We start from the raw sequence: 22,914 nt of genomic DNA on the forward strand, positions 1-22,914 counted from the left end.
GCGTTCATACCAAACCACATAGGACCGCCAGATGCGGTGGTAGTGGGTTTACGAGCACGCAACATAGTGGGAATATCAGCTTCTGGAATTCCCTTCTGTTTGAGGATGTCCACCTCAACTGCTATGCCATTAAACATAGCCGCGGTAAGCCTGGATGAATGAATGCACCTTGTTGCAACAGATCCGGACATAGAAGAAGAGGCCATGGGTGAGAGATCGCAGGTCAGAAAACCAAGGCCTCCAAGGCCAATCCAGCGCTACCAGAATAACCATGATGTGTTCTTGTTTAATTCTTTGGAGGATCCGAGGAAGAAGTGGAAATAGGAGAAACAGGTAGACGAGGTTGTACGGCTTCCGCCTGAGGATCTCCAGTTCTGGACATGTATTGAGGAAGCTGACGATTGTTCCTGGATGCCATGAGGTTCACTTACAGATGACCCCACCTGTGCACCAGAGCGTTGAATACTTCCGGATGAAGAGCCCATCCTCCTGGATGGAGGTCTTGACGACTTTGATAGTTGGCCTCCCAATTCTCCACTCCCGGAATGAACACGGCTGAGAGAATGACCTGGTTGCACTCTGCCCACTGCAGGATACCCACAGTCTCGTGCACACTCTCAAGGTAAATAAATATATATAGCGAGAGAGAGAAAGAGTGCGTGGGTGCGTGTAATGAGAGCGGCAGGAGGATAGAGTGAGGTACAATGTAAAAAAAAAATTATTTACTTCCCTTGTCAAGGAAATCCCCTTAGCTACCAGCTGTACCCTGTATGCAGGCTCTGTGTGTGTAGAAAGGCACCTGTTTCTGTGGAGAGAAAGGAAGTGTTGCTATTATACAGAGCTGGGGGAGCCTGCCTAAATTGAATGTAAAAAAAAAAAAAGATATCACTGAACTGTCTGAGCATGTGTATACCATGAAATAAAAGATAATTTATTATGCAGCAATGCTACACTGCTCATGAGAAATAAGCCACATTAAGCAAATAATTCCTCATATGACTGGTGGAAAACAGTGGCAGATAAAGTGGCAGGATTAAAGAAAACATTTTAGGTTTTTAATAGTTGAACTGGTGAAAAAGTTTAGAATTTGAAAAGGATAAAACTTTTCACATATATCAGCTGCACGCAAAACAGCCATAAAAAGACAATGGGACAGCACTTAGGAGAGGACAACCAGACATCCCTCAAGTTCAGCAAACTCCAACTAGCCAAGCACAACAAGGCATCCCACCAGCTCAAGAAGATAAATGCATACCAGCGATGCCTGACACAATAATAATTACTGATGGGACAGTTCAGCAAACTCCAGAAGAGAGCATCAATATACCCACCAGCCGCCACAGTACAGACACTATCCCCTTAACAGTGGGAACATTTACTTTCCACTCACTACTTGGAAAGGGAGGTTATGGCACAGTGATGCTTGCCACAGATGCAATTCACAAGGAAAGAGTAGCTGTTAAGATCTTGAGGAGAGAACTGAGGACATTTTAGCTGAGTGTCGGGTACTTCAGTTGGCACAGAAGAGTAAGTTTCTAACTTATGGATATACAGTCTTACACACAAACAGCTATCTATACTGAGTCAGGGGACCTGCATCGTTTTATGAAAAAGAACGCATTGCTGGACCCAACCATAATAAAATTTATTGCAGCAGAACTGGTCTGTGGTTGAAGTTCATGCATTCCAGAGGAATAATACACAGGGACTTAAAATTGGAGAATGTTTTGCTGACCGCAGACGGGCATGTAAAGATCACAGACTTTGGTCTGGCCCTATTGAATGCATATGGAGTAATAAATTCCACAGTAATTATGGGGACAGCTGGCTATATGGCTCCAGAAGTTATAACTCGCAGTCATACAGTGCAGGCGTAGACTAATTTGCATTTGGAGTTATGCTTTATTTACTCACCCTACAAAAGTACCTTTTTCCTGGAAGGGATGGTGAAAGGAAATGCTTAAGAACCGTTATGGTAGAACCAACGTACTCAGGGCTTACTAATTCCATAACAAAGGACTTTTTATCCCAACTGCTGTGCAAGGACCCAGCACTCCGGCTTGGGGAAAATGGCAATGTGAGAGAACACCTCTCCTTTTCTTCAATTATCTGGAAAAACATACTGTAGCATCTGGAAAAACAGAATCCCCAGTCAAAACACAATATGGGCCTAAATCAGACCTGATCGCTAGGCTGCGTTTTCGTAACACGAGCAATCAGGTCTAGACTGCGCAGGCGTGTCGCACGGGTACTAAGCGGATAGCCGCTCAGCGATGGGTTTGTGTGAAGAATCCATTCGCACGGGCATTCGCAAGGAGATTGACAGGAAGAAGCAGTTTGTGGGTGTCAACTGACCATTTTCTGGGAGTGGTTGGAAAAACACAGGCGTGTCCATGCGTTTGCAGGGAGGGTTCCCGACGTCAGTTCCAGTCCCGGACAGGCTGATGTGATCGCAGCGGCTGAGTAAGTCCTGGGCTGGGCAGAGACTGCACAAAATCAGTTTGTGCAGCTCTGCTACACATGCGTTCGCACACTTGCAAAGCGAAAATACACTCTCCTATGGGCGGCGACTATGCGAACGCAGGACTGCAAAAAAAACCCTAGTGAGCGAACACGTCTGAATTAGGCCCAATGTCATAGATATAAATGAAAACCAACAAATTCCTGTGTCCTACAGTGAGGCTTACAAAGAGCCAATGCCTGCCACGTACCAGAGCCTTTATGATGACATTCAATTTGTTTTCCCTAAATGGGGTGAAACGTATCATAACGTGCCAATGGAACCAGATACCATAACATCAGTATACGGCGATCTGCACTGCACGACTAAAAAATAAAAAATCTTGCACCTGCTGCATCTGTTGCCTGCTCGATCTGCTGAACATCTTATAACATCACAGGGTGGGCGGAGGGTTGGACTTGAGCAGCAGCCTCCTCCACGTGGTGAGCACTGGGTTGTTGCATGTATTTGTTTGCAACAAGCTGAGAGCTGCAGAAAGAGGGCAACAGATACCCTTCTACTCCATTTTAGATGATATGGCTATGTTGAGCGCACTATAGGGGTAATTCAGACCTGATCACTGCTGTTCATTTTCGCACAGCGGGCGATCAGGCCTGAATTGCACATGCGTATGCACCGTAATGTGCAGCCGCGACAGACCGCAGCAAGGGGGATGACCGGTCAGCGACGCTTTTGTGCAAAGGATCCGATCGCATGAGCGTTCACAAGGAGATTTAACAGGAAGAGGGCGTTTGTGGATGGCAACTGAGCGTTTTCAAGGAGTGTCTGGAAAAACGCAGGCGTGTCCAAGCTTTGGAAGGGAGGGTGTCTGATGTCAAATCCGGTCCCAGACAGGCTGATGTGATCGCAGCGGCTGAGTAAGTCCTGGGCTGCGCAGAGACTGCACAAAATCAGTTTGTGCAGCTCTGCTACACATGCGATCGCACACTTGCACAGCTAAAATACACTCCTCCTGTAGGCAGTGACTGTCTTATTGCAGGGCTGCAAAAATCGCTGCCAGGCGATCAGATCTGAATTACCCCCTATATGACATGGGGCCTAATACAGACTTGATCATAGATGTGCAAGAAAACGCACATCTATAATCAATTTCTTTGACATGCGGGGGAGACGGCCCAGCACAGGGCACGTCCACCTCGCATGCCGGATCCAGCCCCCCCTGCAGACATGCAAGAGCAATGCACGGCGGTGATGCTTTTGACTGTTTACAGTAGCCCTCTGCCTGCGCAGCCTAGCTGTGAAGGCAGACGGCTACCCGCCATGTTAAGGGGGCAGCAACTGCGTGTGACCTCACACAGCAGCCGTGGCCCGCCCCGCAAACAGTCCAGACACCCACGCGTTGTCCGAAACACGCCCCTAAAACGGAGCATCGTCACCCCGTTGCTGTCCCCTCCAGCCCGCACATGCTACACCGCATAGTAGAGCCCCTTATACACGTTACGCTACACAGTAGAGCTCCTTATACAAATTACGCCACACAGTAGTGCTCCTAATACACGTTACGCTACACAGTAAATCTCCTTATACACATTACTTCACACAGTAGTGCTCCTTATATTCGTTACGTCACACAGTAGTGCTCCTTATACAAATTATGCCACACAGTAAATCCCCTTATATACGTTACACCTAACAGTAGAGGCCCTTATACATGTTACACCTCACAGTAGAGCTCCTTATACACGTTATGCCACAAAATAGTACTCCTTACACATGTCACGCTGCACAGTAGAGTCCCTTATAAACGTTATGCTACACAGTAGTACTCTTTATTCACATTACGCCACATAGCAGAAGTGCCCCTTACACATTATTCCAGAAGTGATCCGGATGCCTAACGCTGCTGAGAACAGTAAATAAGTGGGCTAAGGAGGGAGGCAAGCAGAGCTACACTTTTAGGAAGCAAGGCTCTGGAGAAATAAGGTTTAAAGTAGGAGAAGGAAGGAGAGGGGAGAGTGGCCCCTCACCCCCTCTGGCTGTCTCGCACTGCAAATTGAATGTATGTTATTGTAAACACACAATGTCATGCGTAAATTGGACCCAAAGCGGAGCATTTTTCCAGACTTCATGCAAGGTCAGGACGAGGCTGCAGGAAGTTACTCAGAGGCTTCCAAGAGTCTGTGCACGGTACCTGCATGTCTGCTGCTTAAGCTCCCTGCTCCTTGTGCTGGGTGGACAGTCACCACTGTCACTCAGTAATAAATTACAACTAGGAAGGACAGTCATGGCCGCATTGCCAAGTCTAGGGGGTGGAGCTGAGAGGAGAAAAGGGAGATCAGCCCCACCCCCTCCCTCCGGCCAGGCCTGGACCGCTGTCACTCAGCAATGCTTACCCTTCCAGTTTCCGTGTTCAGGCAGCGACTAAGTCTGGGGCACTGGCAACAGCATATAATGTTTGAAAAGTCGGTTGGGTGTCTGTTTTTTTCTGTCTATTAGATAGGAAAAAACAGACACCCAACTGGTTTTTCAAACAACTGAATATCCCCGAATGAGTCAGTGTGCATCATTGTATGCAAGCAGCTACCGGCCCCTTCACTTGCGACGGGTCCTGGTGCAATACACTGGCTGCATCGCCGCTAGTTCCGCCTTTGGTAAATTGCATTTGTCAGGGAAATGAGTCCGTAACAGGGGTAGAATTGCTCAATAGAAATATATTAGACCTATTCTAGTTAATAATAAGACCAGTATAAATTGCAAAGACATTGACCATGTCAAGCAGACACCTTAAAGAGCAATCGGTGTAAGTCAAAACAAAACATGTCGTCAGCATTTAACCCAATATTATCCACAACACACCCAAGATAACAGGATGTGAGGAGAAAACATGCTAAGGGCTTACTGGAAAGGGCAACAGAGTGGGTGACATTGTTATAGATGTGCGGAGCCCATGGCAAATTTATATCACTGTCTTTGGCAATACCCTTTAATTGTGAGTTTTTGGTTGCAGGTTAAGGTGTATGCAGAGACCTCCCTGGTCAATTTCCTGCCACTTACACCCGAATGGGCTGTCTTCGGGATTATCCCCACTCATCCCCGGATCACCACTGGAGGTAGATGACTGCTGATGGCAGTTGGTGCAGCCGCTCGTAAGGCCATCCTTCAAACATGGAACCCCTTAGTCGCCCCAACTCTATCCATTTTTAAAGCAAAATTCTTTTATCTTTTAAGAATTAATTGGGTGGAGGTAATTTTAGATAAAGGATCCAAGACCAAATTTTTTTTTGAAATGTGGGAAAGTTTTATCGATCGCCTGAAATTAAGAGTCACATTCATAGAAGCTTACGTTATAAATCTTTGTATTTGACTGGAGAGCTGATTGGCGACCCTCCTATTTTGATGTGATGAGGAATTTTTGCTCTTGTTCTTTATAATAGTGTGAGGGATGTTTCCCTGGGTGTGTGGGGAGGGGACGGGACGGAAACCTTTTTCTTTTATGTTTGAATTGAATCATTTAATTAAACTATATTGTAATTTTTCACGGTGGAGACATGCAGTTTTATGTGCAATTTTCAGGTTCTGATACAGAAAACGGACATTAAAAAGATAGACAGTCATTAGGTCGACAGTAAAAGGTTTGACGGGGTCAAAAGGTCCACAGGTTCAAAAGGTCGACACACACAAAAAAAATGTAGGTATTGTTTTGTGTTTTTAAACATTTTTTACCCCAATTATTTGAAATGCGTTTGTTCGCCATGCTTCGGGTATGGTGGCTCGCTCCGCTTCGCTCGCCCCAAGGTTACTAAAGGTAATAGTTGACATGGATAGTAAATGCATCAAAAATTGTAAAAAAAAAAAAAAAAACAACACAAAATATGTGTCGACCTATTGACCCTGTCAACCTAATGCATGTCGACCATTAGTGGTCGACCTATTGACTGTAGGCCTTTTTAGTGTAGATCTATACACTAGATAAACAATTTTCACTGGTCATTGCCTATACAGGTTGAGTATCCCATATCCAAATATTCCGAAATACGGAATATTCCGAAATACGGACTTTTTTGAGTGAGAGTGAGATAGTGAAACCTTTGTTTTATGATGGCTCAATGTACACTAACTTTGTTTAATACACAAAGTTATTAAAAATATTGTATTAAATGACCTTCAGGCTGTGTGTATAAGGTGTATATGAAACATAAATGAATTGTGTGAATGTAGACACACTTTATTTAATGCACAAAGTTATAAAAAATATTGGCTAAAATGACCTTCAGGCTGTGTGTATAAGGTGTATATGTAACATAAATGCATTCTGTGCTTAGATTTAGGTCCCATCACCATGATATCTCATTATGGTATGCAATTATTCCAAAATACGGAAAAATCCGATATCCAAAATACCTCTGGTCCCAAGCATTTTGGATAAGGGATACTCAACCTGTAAAATGTTTCCTATAACTCTTCACTGTTATCACTCTATGCGACACTTACATTTTTTTAACACCCTTTTGGCAATATTGTTTAATGCTTCTGAATAATGCAATTGTATCTTATGCACATGACGCTTCAATAAAAAACATGTCTGAATAAAAACAAAAAAAAATCCAGAGGGTGGCAAACGGCAATCCTGTCTGGTGTCCACTGCCATAAAAACAAGGGACCAAGGTCAGTATAGTAGCTGGATCAATCATAATCTTACTGTACAACCTAAAGACCTAGATGGAAATGAAACCCCATATATCATTGCTGTATGGAAAAATGTTTGAATGTTCATTTTGGTCAAAAAATTGACTAGAAGACATCAGCATAAAACTACAAAAAATGGGACTGACCAGTAAGTATTTGAAGCCGAATTTGGGTGAGAGTTGTAAGTGCTGTTTGGTACAACACACAGATATTGCAAACCTTCTGCACCTCTTGTGAGTCTACTCTTTTACCTCCGATTGGCTTCAAGATATGGCGGACAGAGGCAGATTTCTGGAATGCCCTTTTAAAAAGGTCTGCAAAAAAGAAAAAAGAAAAAAGTCCTAGATTAAAAACAAAACAAAAAAATGTATAAATACTGATCAATTTCATGTAAATCAAACCCTAAAAAACAAAATCTAAATTAATAGTTTTTTAATATAGAATTGAAAGCATTGATTGAAATTTGTTACAAATAAATAAAATGAAAACAAAAACCAGTTAAAATTAAATTAAGACAGATCTAGACAGTGATCCCACAAAACAATTTTAAGTGTTCAATCGCTTCTATCATTTTTTTCTTTATCCATCCAAAACCTGTGGAAGATGTCACATTTGCTTGTCCTCCGTGATTAAATAGAAAAAGATTTTTAAAACTATAAATTCCATCTACCAGACAGGCCTAGAAACTTAAACAATGTTGGATTCTATTACCTTAGGGATCTTCATAAGCATTGCACAAGATTTGGTTATACTTTTGAGCAATAAGCATCGAACAATTAAAAATAAAACCTACTTAGTAATAGAATTAATACATCTATAATAAAAGCCTAATTATTCAGGGTAAACACGGGGAAGTCACGATTAATCAAAAAATGCATGTGCAATGTAAGAACTGATCAAAATGTAAGTAAATATTACATGAATTTCTTAAAGAAACAGTATTTGTTTACAGAAGGAAAGTGAAAATAATTAGGGTTGTCTGGAACTAAAAAACTAATGAACACTTGCACTGCTCTACAGTATTTACTGTATTTATACTGAGTATTAGTAAAAATAGGGTATTTGATCACTTAACGTTGAATCCTTTTCTCATAAGCAGGCTGGGGGACATTAGACCATTGGATTGCTGAGTTTGGTCAGGAGCTTGGCACTTAAACTACTGTAACTTTAAAACCTAAGCTCCTCCCCCCTGCAGCCCCAGAATTCCAGCACATCTTTAAAAGAGTCCGGAATGGAATAGCAGTAATCCAATGAAACATAACAAACCAGTAGTGAAAAAGACAGTCAAGAACCAAAGCCTTGCATGACTGAGCATGAGGGAGGGAACGCAGTGTCCCCCAGCCTGCTTAAGAGGAAAGGAAACAGCAGTAAGTGACCAAAAGTAGGATTTTGGTACTTACCAGGTAAATCCTTTTCTTTGAATCCATAGGGGGCACTGGAGTACTCTTGGGATATGGACGGCTTAGCAGAAACAAAGGCACTGCATATTTAAATTTAGAACTCTCCACCCCTCCATATCCCAGAGTACCTCAGTGTACGACCTCAGTGTTTTTTACTGAGCGAACAGGAACTATAGAGAGGTTGACAATGGAGAATTCCTATAACATAACGGACAACAACAAAGTTGACACATAACGTTACTGTCAACTAAACAGTTGACACCATAACCGATAGACCTTTATAATTTGAACCAATCGGTGAAAATGTGTTACCATAAGCTCCTCTGAGCTTAATACAACCCAGGTAAAACTGCTCTGGGTGGGCGTCCAGTGCCCCCTATGGATTCAAAGAAAAGGATTTACCTGGTAAGTACCAAAATCCTACTTTCTTTTTCATCCACTAGGGGTCACTGGAGTACTCTTGGGACGTACCAAAGCTTCCCTCGTGGGCGGGAGAGCTGTTTGACACCTGTAACAGTAGGCGGCCAAAGCTAGATGCTGATGCCGCAAACGTTTCAAAACGTGTAAACGCGCACAAACGTGTGCACTGAAGACTATGTAGCCGCGTCGTAGAAGCTCCACGACCAGCTGGTCATGACATTCCCACAGAACCTGTGTGATGAGCTATTACTGACGTAGGCGACTGTAACTTAGCCTTAAGGTAAGCCTGACTTGTAGTCAGTTTTATCCAACTGGATAATGTCTGCTGAGAAACTGGCTAACCCCAGTTGGCAGCATCATAGAGAACAAACAACGTTTCCGTATTACGAACTGTAGACGTTCGGGACATATAAACGCGTAATGCGCGTACCACATTCAGAATTCTAGAATGTGCTGTCAACACAGGAAACACTATTGGTTTATTGATGTGAAAAATAAGAAATCGGAATTCGTCCGAAGTTCCGCTCTGTCATGAGGAAACCCAAATACGGTGGCTTGGAATACAAGGCACCCAAATGTGAAAACAAAACCCTTGCCGAAGCTAAGGTTAGAAGAAAAAAAAACGTTTTCCAAGTGAGAAACTTAATCCCCATTTGTTGTAAGGGTTCAAAATATGAAAACTGTAAGAAATCTGAACCCAGGTTCAAGTCGCATGGCGCTGTAGGTGGGATAAATGGAGGCTGCACTCTGATGACACCTTGTAGAAAGGTGTGTACCGACGCAATAGAGTCAAACGTCTTTGAAAATAAATTGACCACACAGATACCTGCACCCTCAGTGTAGATAAACGCAGTTCTCCATCCCACCCCGTCTGTAAAAGAACAGAATACGGGTAACTTGAAAGATGATGTCGGAAACTTCCGAGCTTCACACCCACCTATATAGGCACACCAAATTTTGTAATAATGAGCTGCCGTAAGCGGCTTTCTAGCTCGTAACATGGTTGGTATAACCGATACTGTAATGCCCTATGTCTTTTCTTAAGAGGGCGGTCTGAACCACCACCCCGTCAACCGCAGCCGCGGTACATAGGTAAATAGGGGTAAAAGAACGGTCCCTGTTGTAACAGGTTGGACGTATTATGAGCGGGCAAAGATCGTGTGCGAGTATTCCTTGGAGATTCGAGAAGCAAGCTCTCCGAAACCCATGAGATATCACTAGTATGACTGTGACGAACTGTCTTATGATCCGCTTTAGCAACGGAGAGAGCAGCGGAAAACGGTGGAGCCAGATACACGAGGCTGTATGACCACACGAATGTGAGAGCCTCCACCGCCACTGCCCTTGTGATCTGTCGTTCTGTACACATACTGAGCGTTTGTAATTGTGGCGAGATGCCATCATGTACACCTGAGGGTAACCCCACCTGTGGATCCACATGTGAAATACCTCTGGATTTAATGCCCAGTTTTCTGGATGAAAATCCCGACGGGTGAGATCATCTGTCTAACAGATGTCCACTCCCGGAATGAACCCCGTCGACAACATCACCTAATGGTGTTCTGGGCAATTGAGGATTCGAGCTACCTCCCGCATTGCCATGCGGCTTCTCGGTCCTCCCTGGTTGTTGTGTATGCAACTCCCGTTGCGTTGTCTGACTGCACTTGGACAGACTGAAAGCGAAGCATGTAGTGCCTTGTAAATTGCACGGAGTTCCAGGACATTTATAGACAGCAATCTGTCGTGATCCGTTTTAGAACCCCTGTCGCTGACCTTTTTAACTACAACTCCTCAACCTCTGAGACTCTCGTCCAGAGTATATACACCCTCGCCCCCCTGTGGGAAACGCGAGTGAAACCCGGCGAACTAAAGCGCTTTGAAAACACATCATTGTTCCTAATAGGCGAATAAACCAATGTACCGCTAGTGTGCGTGGCTTTTGCACTAATTGTACTAGATGGTATAATGTGTTCTTTCTGGTGTAGTAGGTAAATCTCTTTGATTTACCGTATTTATAATCATACCTAGGAATTGAAGTCGTTCAGACGGAATTAGATGCAATTGTTTTTGAACTTGACCTGCCACCGTGGTGTACGTTAGTAGCGCAAGTAAGAGGAACCTCTGTTGAGACAGAGTTCTTATGAGCAGATCGTCTAAGTATGGAACGATTGTCACCGCCAGGGCTCTGAGATGAGCTATCATCACCAACATCACTTTGGTGAATACCCGAGGCGTTGACAAGAGGCCAAACGGTAGAACCTGAAATGGTTAATGGTTGTGGCGTATTGCAAAACGCAAGAACCTGTGATGCGGTGACCAAACCGGAATGGGTAAATACGCATTGTGAAGATCAAGCGCAATCATGCAATCTTGTGGCTCCAAATATGCAAATACTAACCGCAGAAAATCCATTCTCAAACTGTAATAAGTGACTTGCTGATTGAGACTGCGACGGAGCCCTCCGGCTTCGTTACCCCAAACAGAGGGGAATAAGTAACCCTGACTCTGTTGGTGTACCAGGCCTGGAAATAAAAACAGCTGAAACCAGCAGAGACTGAATGGCAACCTGACAAAACGCCTAATTTCGTCCGACAGAGGCAGTCTTGTCTTTTAAACTGTAAATAGCGGATACATCCATGAGTGGATGTCTGGAAACCCGGCCAATGTAACGTGTAAAGGCGCGCTTCCACAATTGGAAAATCGAAATGGCCTAAGAGGCCGTCAAGCCACTGGCTTGTTGACTTTAGCACCCTGGCGTTACAAGTCGTGACTGTTTTTGTACCACAGCCTTGAAAAGACTGAAGTCTAAAGGGATTAAACGTCGGACCAAAGTATTTCCGTTTTGATACCGGAGGCGGCAATGGCCTGAATATCAAATTTAGGACCAAACAACTTCTGGCCTTGTTGTGCTGAAACTAGCGACGATGAAAAGCGAGAATCGAGGTAACAGGCGTCAGCAGAAGCTTCACAGAGATACTCTGCAGCTTCTCATTAACAGTGATCGTCATTGTTTCCATACATAGAGCGTCTAGTGACCCAAATGTATCTTGGGTCTTTATAATGTTTGTCACAGACGAATTCACCAATGGCGGATTGTCCCATTTAGATGTGGAAACGGGTAAATAGAGTTAAATGTTAGTCAGATATTCTAAATAATAACTCATTGAAGATCTGTTGTTTATTAAATTCGACGGATTAGATGTTAGAGTCTACTTAGTCTCTGTAAAAATTGAGACACTGACTCACTGGTTATTAGCAATGTATGGTTGTCAAAACCCCGCACTATCTGACTGCTGGTCTAATGTACCCTTCTCACTCGTAGGTATCGCTGTGAGGTTTGACATATAATTGTCAGACTGCATTAAATTATAAGACCAGTTAAATTAACACCCTGGTACCCAAAGGGAAATTGGACCCTTGGAAAGACTGAGACTCCTTCGTTAGAGCTGGCGGAGTAACTTCCGAGACTCCGATCTTACCGCTCCTGTCGAGCGGAGTTAATTTGAATTGCCAATGCTTAACATAGGATCTGGGACTGACCCGGCTTCCGGAGTGGAAACCTACAAACCAACTGAATCTGTGGTAGATTTATGTACAGACCTTGTAGTAAACCTTATATTTAGTCTGTGTTGGAGCCTTACCCCTTATACAGACAGACACCACAATAGCCAACGGACAGACACTTGCACGACTCAGTAAAATGTTTACTTAAGGTGCGTAATATATATATATTTATGGCTAAATACAGTTTACATGGGCCTATGTGAAACCTGAACCAAAATTCCCACTAACACCCCTGCGCCTCCGGTGGCGTAGAGATGTAGGGCAGGAATGTTCTGGAATTACCACTGGAAGAAACAGGAAACATGATTAAAATGTCCCCCATGCCATGCTTACACTGAAACTCACAGGAGAAGTTACAATACCTGCTGCCACTGATAATCACAGTCTAGTATACACTGATAATCACAGTCTAGTATACACTGATAATCACATGCAGGTTACAATACAATCACAGGCAGGTCACATTTAATATAAGCTCTGCCTGCAGTTAATTATGTATTAATATCTTCTATAGATATGGCAGCCTGTTAATATTAATATCTTCTATAGATATTGATTTTCCCCTTGCAGCATCTGGCAGCTGCAGCCACGCAGTAATCAGCCAGGTTCCCCCCCCCCCCCCCCCTTCCCTGTACTCCCTGTAGCGCTGTGTCTCAGCGGGGAGCCGGGAAGCTCATTGCAGGGAGGCGAGGGACCATAGTCCAGAGCAGCAGATGTCGGCTGGCCGGAGCGCGGCGTCGCTAGGCAAGCTGCGCGGGTCTGTCTCTGAGAGCACCGCTGACGGAGCGAAGCTGCGGCGGGTCTCCCTGTGTGCGGCGGGTCTCCCTGTGTGAGCACCGCTGACGGTTGTGGCGGGCGGCGCGCCTGGCGGGAGGACGGAGCGCCTGGCGGGAGGCCGGAGCGCCTGGCAGGGGGACGGAGCGTGGGGCGTCGGAGCGGCAGACGGGGCACTGGAGCGGCTGGGGCGGCTATCACGGTAGTGAGCGGTCGGCTTTACCCACGGACCCCACACAGCGGGGCGGCAGCCTGCGCTGACCGCCCCGTTTCCCCAGCATACCTTTTGTAGGAAGGTCTGCGACGCTTTCCGGTCATGGCTGCGACGGGGCTTCTATCTGTAAGCTCCGTCCAGCTCCTCAGATCATGGCTGCGACGGGGCTTCTATGTGTAAGCTCCGTCCAGCTGTTGCAGGAGACAGTGGGCTGCCTGTAGCTGTGAGGGTGCTCTTTGTGAGGACCGACACGCCATGCGCTGCCTTGCAGCGGCACCATCCCGGACCCATGTTTTTCCAGAAACTGGGAAGGGATGTGCCAAGTGTAAAAATTAAAAAGTAAAAATGAAAAATGAAAAATTAATAAAATCTTCCACCAAGTGTGGGAAGTCCCCACAAGCCTTGTTATTGCTGTGAGCACGGAAAAAACACTGAGGTCGTACACTGAGGTACTCTGGGATATGGAGGGGTGGAGAGTTCTAAATTTAAATATTCAGTGCCTTTGTTTCTGCTAAGCCGTCCATATCCCAAGAGTACTCCAGTAACCCCTAGTGGATGAAAAAGAAAATCCTTTATTCTCTCTTGCAGCAAGTCTGGGGGACACTGGACCATGGGATGTTCAACAGCCACCCTTAGTGGTGGGAACACTCAGGCTGCCTGACCAGAGAACTGTACACCCAAAGTGGGCATTGCCGGAGGCAAATACCTGAGAACGCGTGGACAGAGGACTAGGAAAATGCGCAACAGGCCTCTTCTGACGAAGCCCCGATTCACGCTGCCCAAGAGGTCACCAATGCTCTAGTATGCTGACACATGGTGTGGTGCCGGTTGTCCTGCACTAGCATAGGTATGAAAACTCCACCCAGCAGTTCCTGAACAGGAGCAACTGCTGTCCGACTTGTGACCGTACTGGGTGGAGAAAGCCCAAGTTAGGTGCCAGGTGTCTGGGTCCCCAAACGTCAGTTGGCACTAGAAAAACTGCAGTTAGAAGCCGAAACCCTGCCGGGAAAGCAGAAGCCAAGGTAGATTGATCTCCAGCGGACTCTAGACTTCGAAAGGAGGAGCAACAAACTGGAAAACGTGGGCCCCGCAGTTTTTCGGGCAGCTACCGGAAGAATAACACTACCGGTAACCTGGGAAATAATGGCATCCAGCTTTATCGCAAAGATGTTCTGCCAAAACCAGTAGGGAAGTCCCAAACTAATAGATATGAAGGTCCTTTATGAGTTTGTTGGCCTAAGTTTCTATAGCTTGAGCCATCCATAACAAGGCTAGTCAAGGTCAGATGACCTAGGAGACCATAAAAATTTACTTGACAACCTTCTAATATACAATGCAGATGTTTAAACAGGAAGCGCCGTGTGTTGAGACAAATGCACCAACGGCGTGAGGCAGTTCCCAATTGGATAGAAGATAAAGTGAAGCAAATTTGCGAGGAATGGAGAATTTTCCATCTGGTGCCTTCTAGGCCTCCTCACTGAGAGGGGAAAGATTTGAAGGAAAAGTAACAACCATCCTGCGTCGACACATGAAAGGACTCATAGCCTCCGCTTAGGAATCCACCTCCAAACAGTCTAGAAAGTGGCGCACCAAAATAATCAGGTCTTCTATGCCATGACTGGGGGAAGACTTTAGGTCCTCACTCCTCAGGACAATGCCAGTTTCTGTAAGTTCACCCTCCTCCGAAGCAATCCTGGAAGTAGGAAGACACTTATGCGCTGCACGTAAAAGAGGATACTCAAAAAAAAGCATTCCACTTAAGAGGAAACCTTTTCAAAACCCCGACTCTGAACACTAATGGTATTGCGCCAGGGTGTACCAATTGAGCATTTGCACCACCAGGGGCAGACGACACAGATTTGCACATAGAGGGTACAGGTGCAGCTACTACTGTAACCTGATTGTCCTGCTGAAGCGCTACAAGCTTCACTAATGCAGAGACTGACTGATGAAAAGCCTGTGCCCACGCTGTTATGTAAGGATAGACGCGATAGCCTCGGACGCCTGCGCATCCCTAGACTTTACCAACAATTTGTGCTCAATGTCTCAGATTCCACCTGACCACATGGCAATGACAGTGGCTGCAAGTGAAAAACAGTCATAGTAGCATTTTTTTTAATGGGTTTTGCTCCGTCTGTTCTTGTCCCCATGCGACCACACCATGTACAGCGGCTGACAAATTGCTAGACATCGCTAATAACATCACAGGTTACTGAGCAACTGCACACTTCTGCAGAAATAGCAGAGGCAATAATAGAATTAAAAATAAGTCAAATACATAGCCTTCCTGAGCCGAGGAGACACTTGAACCAGCCACAAGTGCCACTTGCATGGTCCAGAAAGTTCCTCATTGCCCCTTCTAGGTGCTGCTCCATAGTAGGAAAGACAGGGGAGACAAGCCGCAGTAGGCTTCGCCCGGAGTATCTGAATGTGCTACTCCCCTGAGAGAGGAACACATTTTGTGTGCACAATAGCCGGCTTGCCTGTGTGTGTGATTGTGGCGCAGGGAGTTTCACCTACCCCTGGACCCAGGAATATTGGTTTGTCCCCTGCCTTCCAGGACAGGGCAGCCACATGGGACACTGTAAAAGGGTGAGGGCGAATACTGTCATTCCTGGCATGCACAGGGAACCGGGGAGCTGTGAGGGGTCCCCACTGGCAGCGCACCTCCCGCACAGCGCCTGCCACTCTGAGCCAACCAGTGTACTTCCCCCTCCACCGGGGAAAACACTGGTGTTGCCCGCATCTAGGGCTGCCTGTGTGTGCTCTCCCTATGGGAAGCTGCACTAATACCTATAATGTCTGTGGCATTGACAGCGCTGCAATCCTGCCCCCTCTAAAAGGGTTAGAGGGTCAGATGTATTAAGCCTGGAGAAGTGATAAAGCAGTGATAATTGGAAGTTGATAAGACTGCAGCCAATTATTATAAGTTTGAAAAATTACAGATAGGAGCTAATTTGCTGATTCATTATCACCTTCCACTTATCACTTCATTAGGCTTAATATATCTGCCCCGGGTCCAGTGTGTCTGAAATCAAAGGGGGCAAATAGGGAGCGGTGCCATTCAGCTCTCCAGAAGCTGCGAACAGCTGCTGCATCCCCCTCGCTGTCTGATGCTATAAGCTGCGAACAGCACCTCACTAAAAAGAAAAAAAGAAAAGTTGCAAAAAACACATAAAGGAACAAACTATACAAGAGGCCAAGCAGCAGAATCCCAAAACGTGCCCTACTCCTGGAGGCACCTAAAAAAAAACTGGAATTCTGGGGTTGCAGAGGGAAGGAGCTTAGATTGTACAGTTACAGTAGTTTAAGTGCCAACCTACAATCTCATAGTACAGTGTCCCCCACCCTTGCTGCAAGAGAAAATAGGATTTATCTACTTCCCGTAAATTAAATTTCTCTGAATCCATTGGGAGGTATTGCCTTCCCACCCATTCTTTAGCTGTTGTGTTTGCAGTGTCCCCCAAGTGGATTCAAAGAAATTGATTACAGTAAATCAAAACATCCTATTTGATCTATAATTTTATGGGGGACACTGGACCCCGGTGACATCCCATAGCTGCTCTTAGGGAAGGGTACACTTACACGCCGCTGAGGAAAGCCTTCTTCCACATACTGGTGTCTTCAAACTAAAAGACATTGAATCTGTAACATTTGGTAAAAGTATATAGAGAGAGGAGGTTGCCACCTCATCCATCTTAATAAGACTAATGTATGCATATCACCACTCTCTTCCTATAGATATCAGTGATAATGTGTCTATCGAGCTGGCAAAAATGGAACAATAACACCAAATTTATGGGTGGTCTTCAGTATGCCGACTGATGGGATCCCGGCGCACAGTATACCGGCGCCGGGATCCCGACAGCCGGCATACCGACACTTATTCTCCCTCGTGGGGGTCCACGACCCCCCTGGAGGGAGAATAAAATAGCGTGGCGCGCGTATCGCGGCGAGCCCGCAAGGGGCTCATTTGCGCTCACCACACTGTGGGTAAGTCGGCGGTCGGGCTCCCGGCGCCGGTATGCTGGTCGCCGGGAGCCCGACCCCCGGCATACCATAGTGAACCCCAAATTTATGCCTGCATTCACATACTGTACTTGTAGAGTCTCATGAAAAAAGATTGATTGATTAGCCTGCGTCATTATGAGATCAGGTGACAACTAAAAATTCGGAATTATAGGATAACAGAATCTAAAAATCACCATATTCCGGTTTCCTCATATTTATACGGAGTGGCCAAGTACAATGACAAGAGACATTCAAACCATGCATCTGCTCCATTTTCACTGAAGAACTCACTCTTCATGGGCAGGTTGTTTTGTGGGGAGGAGCTTGATGTGGTCACAAGAGACACCTCATGATTCTCTGCTAATTTCTTACTAAGGACTTCTCGAAATAAAATTCTGATCATATGGACACCCCACAGATGCTGAAGCTGCTTGGTGAGTAAAGGCATTGACTCATTGAGCCTAGAACAAGATACAAGAGATAAAAAATAACCTAAGGAAAACACATTCACAAAACGAAGAGAGGGAAATAAAAAACGAAGGAAAAGAGAGGGGAGACGAGCGGGGGGGGGGGGGGGGGAGGAGGAGGAGAGGAGAGAGAGAGAGAGAAAGAAGAGGAGTAGAGAGAAAGAGAAGGGAATTAGAGAGAACAAGAGTGAATAAATTCAAGTTTTGCCCCCCAAAAATAGGAATTTAATACCTACCGGTAATTCCTTTTCTCCTAGTCCGTAGTGGATACTGAGGATCTGTACTTACGTACCATGGGTATAGATCGGGTCCACTGGAGCCTGGCACTTTCAAACCTTTAGTGTGTGTATGTGTGTACGGGCTCCTTTCCTCTATGCCCCTCCTACCAGACTCAGTCTAGGATAACTGTGCCCGAGGAGAAGGACATACCATGAGAGAAGAACAAATCCAACAGCGGTGAGGCAACAAGCCAACACACAACCAAAACCAAAAGGAGGGCGCTAACCAGAACAGAGGATAGCAACATCAACCAAACCAGGATAGCAAAATATCCCAAAAACATAAAGGGACCGCAACGGCTGGCCAACCAAATACTTACTCAGGTAAGCAGGAATCGAAGCACTGAGGCGGGCGCCCAGTATCCACTACGGACAAGGAGAAAAGGATTTACCGGTAGGTATTAAATTCCTATTTTCTCTTACGTCCTAGTGGATACTGGGGATCTATACTTTAGTACCATGGGGAAGTCCCAAAGCTCCCAAATGGGTGGGAGAGTGCCGAGACCCCTGTAACACCGCCTGAGCAAACAGAAGGTCATCCTTGGCCAAGGTGTCGAACCGACAGAACTTAACAAAGGTGTTCGAACCAGACCAAGTAGCAGCTTGGCACAACTGTAAGGCCGAGACATCCTGGGCAGCTGCCCAGGAAGAGCCCACAGATCTTGTCAAGTGGGCCTGAATAGACGTCAGCAAAGGCAGAGCCGCCGAAGTATAAGCTTGTTGAATGGTCAACCTGAGCCAACGAGCAATTGATTGCTTAGAAGCCGGACGACCAATCTTGGTGGCATCATAAAGGACAAACAGCGAGTCAGATTTCCGATGACGAGCCATCCGTCTGACATAAATCTTTAGAGCCTTCACCACATCCAAGTACTCAGGACCAACAGAAGAGTCAGACAACATTGGAACCACAGTGGGTTGATTGACAGTAAAAGCTGAAACCACTTTTGGCAAAAACAGAGGACGGGTCTTGAGTTCCGCCCTGTCTTCATGAAAAATCAAAGAAGGGCTCTTACAGGATAAGGCCCCTTATTCAGAGGCACGTCTGGCAGATGCCAATACTAACATCACCGTCTTCCAGGTGAGAAATTTTAACTCCACCCTATGTAAGGGTTCAAACCAGTCTGACTGAAGAAAGGAAAGAACCACATTAAGATCCCAAGGAGCCGTGGGAGGCACGAAGGGTGGTTGTATATGAAGAAATCCTTTTAGGCAAATTTGTACTTCCGGCAACATGGCAAGTTGTTTCTGGAAGAAAATAGAGAGCGCTGAAATCTGGACTTTGATGGAGCCTAAACGTAGGCCAATATCCACTCCCACTTGAAGAAAAAATAGAAAACGACCAATTCTAAATTCCATAGGGAGACACCTTTCTACTTTCACACCAGGAAACATACTTTTTCCAGATATGATGATAATGTTTTGACGTAACCATCTTCCTGGCCTGGACCATGGTGGAAATAACCCGGGAGGGAAGACCTTTTCTTACTAGAATCTCCCTCTCAACTTCCAAGCCATCAAACGTAGCCGCTGTGAATCTGGATAGATGAACGGACCGCGTTGAAGAAGATCCTTTTGGAGCAGCAGAGGCCAGGGATCCTCCAGAGCAATGGATAGGAGGTCCGAGCACCACGCCCGTCGAGGCCAATCAGGGGTAATTAGAATTGCTTGAACACTTTCCCTTCTTAGTCTTTTTAGAACCCTTGGGATTAGCGGTAGAGGAGGGAACAGGTACACAAACTGGTACATCCATGGTGACGTCAGCGTGTCCACTGCTACAGCCTGTGGATCCCTCGTTCTGGAACAGTAACGGCCTAGCTTCTTGTTGAGATGAGAAGCCATCAGATCTATCTGCGGACAGCCCCACCGATGAATTAACTGTTGAAACACCTGGGGATGTAGGCCCCATTCCTCCGGATGGAGATCGTGTCTGCTGAGGAAGTCCGCTTTTCAGTTGTTCACTCCTGGAATGAATATGGCTGAGATGGCCCTTGAGTTGGCCTCCGCCCAGACAAGTATTCTTGACACTTCTCGCATCGCCGCTCTGCTTTTTGTTCCCCCTTGTCGGTTTATGTATGCCACGGCGTTGTGCGATTGAACCTGGATCGCCTGATCCTTCAGGAGATGGGAAGCTTGCAGAAGAGCATTGTAAATTGTTTATCGGTAGAGCAGATTCCTGAACTGACCATATCCCCTGGAACTGGGCCCCTTGGGTCACAGCCTCCCAACCCGGGAGGCTGGCATCCGTCGTCAGTAGAATCCACGAGTGGTTATTGAAATTCCTGCCTTCTACCAGGTGAGGAGCTTGAAGCAACCATAATAGAGAAATCCTGGCTTTTGGAGATAAGGTCACTTCCTGATGCATGTGAAGGTGAGACCCCGACCATTTGTCCAGCAGATCCAGCTGAAATGGCCGGGCATTAAATCTGCCGTATTGGATTGCCTTGTAAGCAGCAACCAACTTGCCCAGCAAACGTATGCAAAGATGGATGGACACCTTGCGAGGACGGAGCACTGAGCGGACTAAAGCCTGAATAGCCAAGGCCTTTTCCATCGGAAGAAACACCTTTTGAGACACTGTATCCAGTATCATTCCCAGGAATTGGAGACGTTGGGTCGGTTCCAGGTGAGATTTCTGGAAATTTAGGATCCACCCATGATCCGTAAGCAGGAGAGTCGTCACATTGATGTTATGCAATAGATGCTCCCTGGACATAGCCTTTATCAGGAGATCGTCCAAGTAGGGGACTATGTTGACTCCCATCATACGCAGTTGCAGCATCATCTCCGCCATAACCTTGGTGAAGACCCTCGGAGCTGTGGACAGACCAAAGGGCAAGGCCTGAAACTGGAAGTGGTCATCCAAGATGGCGAACCTGAAGAAAGCCTGATGAGAGGGCCACATGGGAATGTGCAGGTAAGCATCCTTGACATCAAGGGATACCAGAAATTCCCCCTCCTCTAGATCGGACAGCACTGCCCCGCAGGGTTTCCATCTTGCCCGCAGATACGGGACCGCCCCACATGTCAGGCCTGCCCTCCCACCGCAGAAGTACAATAGCATTTTGCACTTCAGGAGTAGCTCCCGTCCAGCACAGCGGCCCGCCCCCCGCATGGTCCATCCACGTCTTCGTTGGCTGGAGCGCGCCCACAAAACGGTGGACAAACGCCACCATGCCGCCCCCTCCCTCCCAGCGACCGCCTCTGCCGGTCAATAAGGTAGAGGCGATCGCTAGGAAACGACAGCCGTCGGCTGTCAGCCATGCGCCGGCGCATGTGCACTTCTGACCTGATCCTCCGATGCGATGAACGGAAGCGTGCGATCAGGTCAGAATGACCCCCTGTGTCCCTGTGTAGATAAGGAGCATTGTTCACACATGAGGGACCCTGCTGATGAAGGGGTAGAGTTACAAGCAGCACACATAACCATGGCAAAAAAGGATTCTATCAATAAGATAAAAAGATCGGGCGCTTATATGTACTGTTGCTCAAAAGCTGCTGCTATAAAATTGGGTAAGTCACCCCCAATACCAAACACGAGCAAAGAAAACCAACTAGCAGCGCTAATAAAACAATTAGTAGAATAGATGGATTGAGTACTGATTCATAATATTTAATCAAACATGAAATTATTCACTAGCACAATAATAAAAAAATAAAAAAAATAGGAATAAAAAAATCTGACAATTACTATAAAAGATTACTATAAAAGAGAGGGGTCATGGTTATAGCTGCCTGATTTGTGTGTAGTCCGTTCCTGATTATTATAGACTGGATAGCAAACAGATGAATAGTCGTCCCTGGACTGACAGCGCAGTCATAGGATTAGAAGTTATTTACCACAATTGGCCGCTGGAGGAAATAGTCCCTTAAAGTAGTGATTGCGGGTCCTCACTGCATCGCGGTATCCTCCTTAATTGGAAAAGAGTAGTGGTAGTTGATAAAGCTGCAGGACGTGCAGCGAAACGCGTCAGCACACAAGCTTTTGGGGTCACTACTTATATGAGAATTGCTGCCTTTGTGTATCCGGACCAGGACTGGACATTGTGCTGAGCCAAATTATTGCACGAACTTTCATCAACAGAACTACCACTACTCTTTTCCAATTAAGGAGGATACCGCGATGCAGTGAGGACCCGCAATCACTACTTTAAGGGACTATTTCCTCCAGCGGCCAATTGTGGTAAATAACTTCTAATCCTATGACTGCGCTGTCAGTCCAGGGACGACTATTCATCTGTTTGCTATCCGGTCTATAATAATCAGGAACGGACTACACACAAATCAGGCAGCTATAACCATGACCCCTCTCTTTTATAGTAATCTTTTATAGTAATTGTCAGATTTTTTTTATTCCTATTTATTTTTATTTTTTTATTGTGCTAGTGAATAATTTCATGTTTGATTAAATATTATGAATCAGTACTCAATCCTTCTATTCTACTAATTGTTTTATTAGCGCTGCTAGTTGGTTTTCTTAGCACACATAACCATGTCCACAGACATATTTACACAACTGAAAATACAGGGCAGCTCACTGAAAATAAGAATTTACTTACCGATAATTCTATTTCTCGGAGTCCGTAGTGGATGCTGGGGTTCCTGAAAGGACCATGGGGAATAGCGGCTCCGCAGGAGA

At 45.8% G+C, this 22,914-nt stretch overlaps 1 protein-coding gene across 3 annotated transcripts in view; it reads right to left on the reverse strand.

Moving 5' to 3' along the window:
* The window catches only part of UBE3B (ubiquitin protein ligase E3B), a 143,104-nt gene that overhangs the window by 58,872 nt on the left and 61,318 nt on the right, over positions 1-22,914 (reverse strand). For all 3 annotated transcript variants that reach the window (XM_063913237.1, XM_063913235.1, XM_063913236.1), the window contains exons 13-14: positions 17,822-17,991; positions 7,294-7,461 (exon numbers count right to left, since the gene is read on the reverse strand). In XM_063913237.1, coding sequence (XP_063769307.1) covers positions 7,294-7,461; positions 17,822-17,991 — 338 coding nt within the window. The remainder of the gene's footprint in view (positions 1-7,293; positions 7,462-17,821; positions 17,992-22,914) is intronic.

This window comes from Pseudophryne corroboree, chromosome 1, assembly GCF_028390025.1.
Source record: "Pseudophryne corroboree isolate aPseCor3 chromosome 1, aPseCor3.hap2, whole genome shotgun sequence".
In the NCBI taxonomy this organism is placed as follows: domain Eukaryota; kingdom Metazoa; phylum Chordata; class Amphibia; order Anura; family Myobatrachidae; genus Pseudophryne; species Pseudophryne corroboree.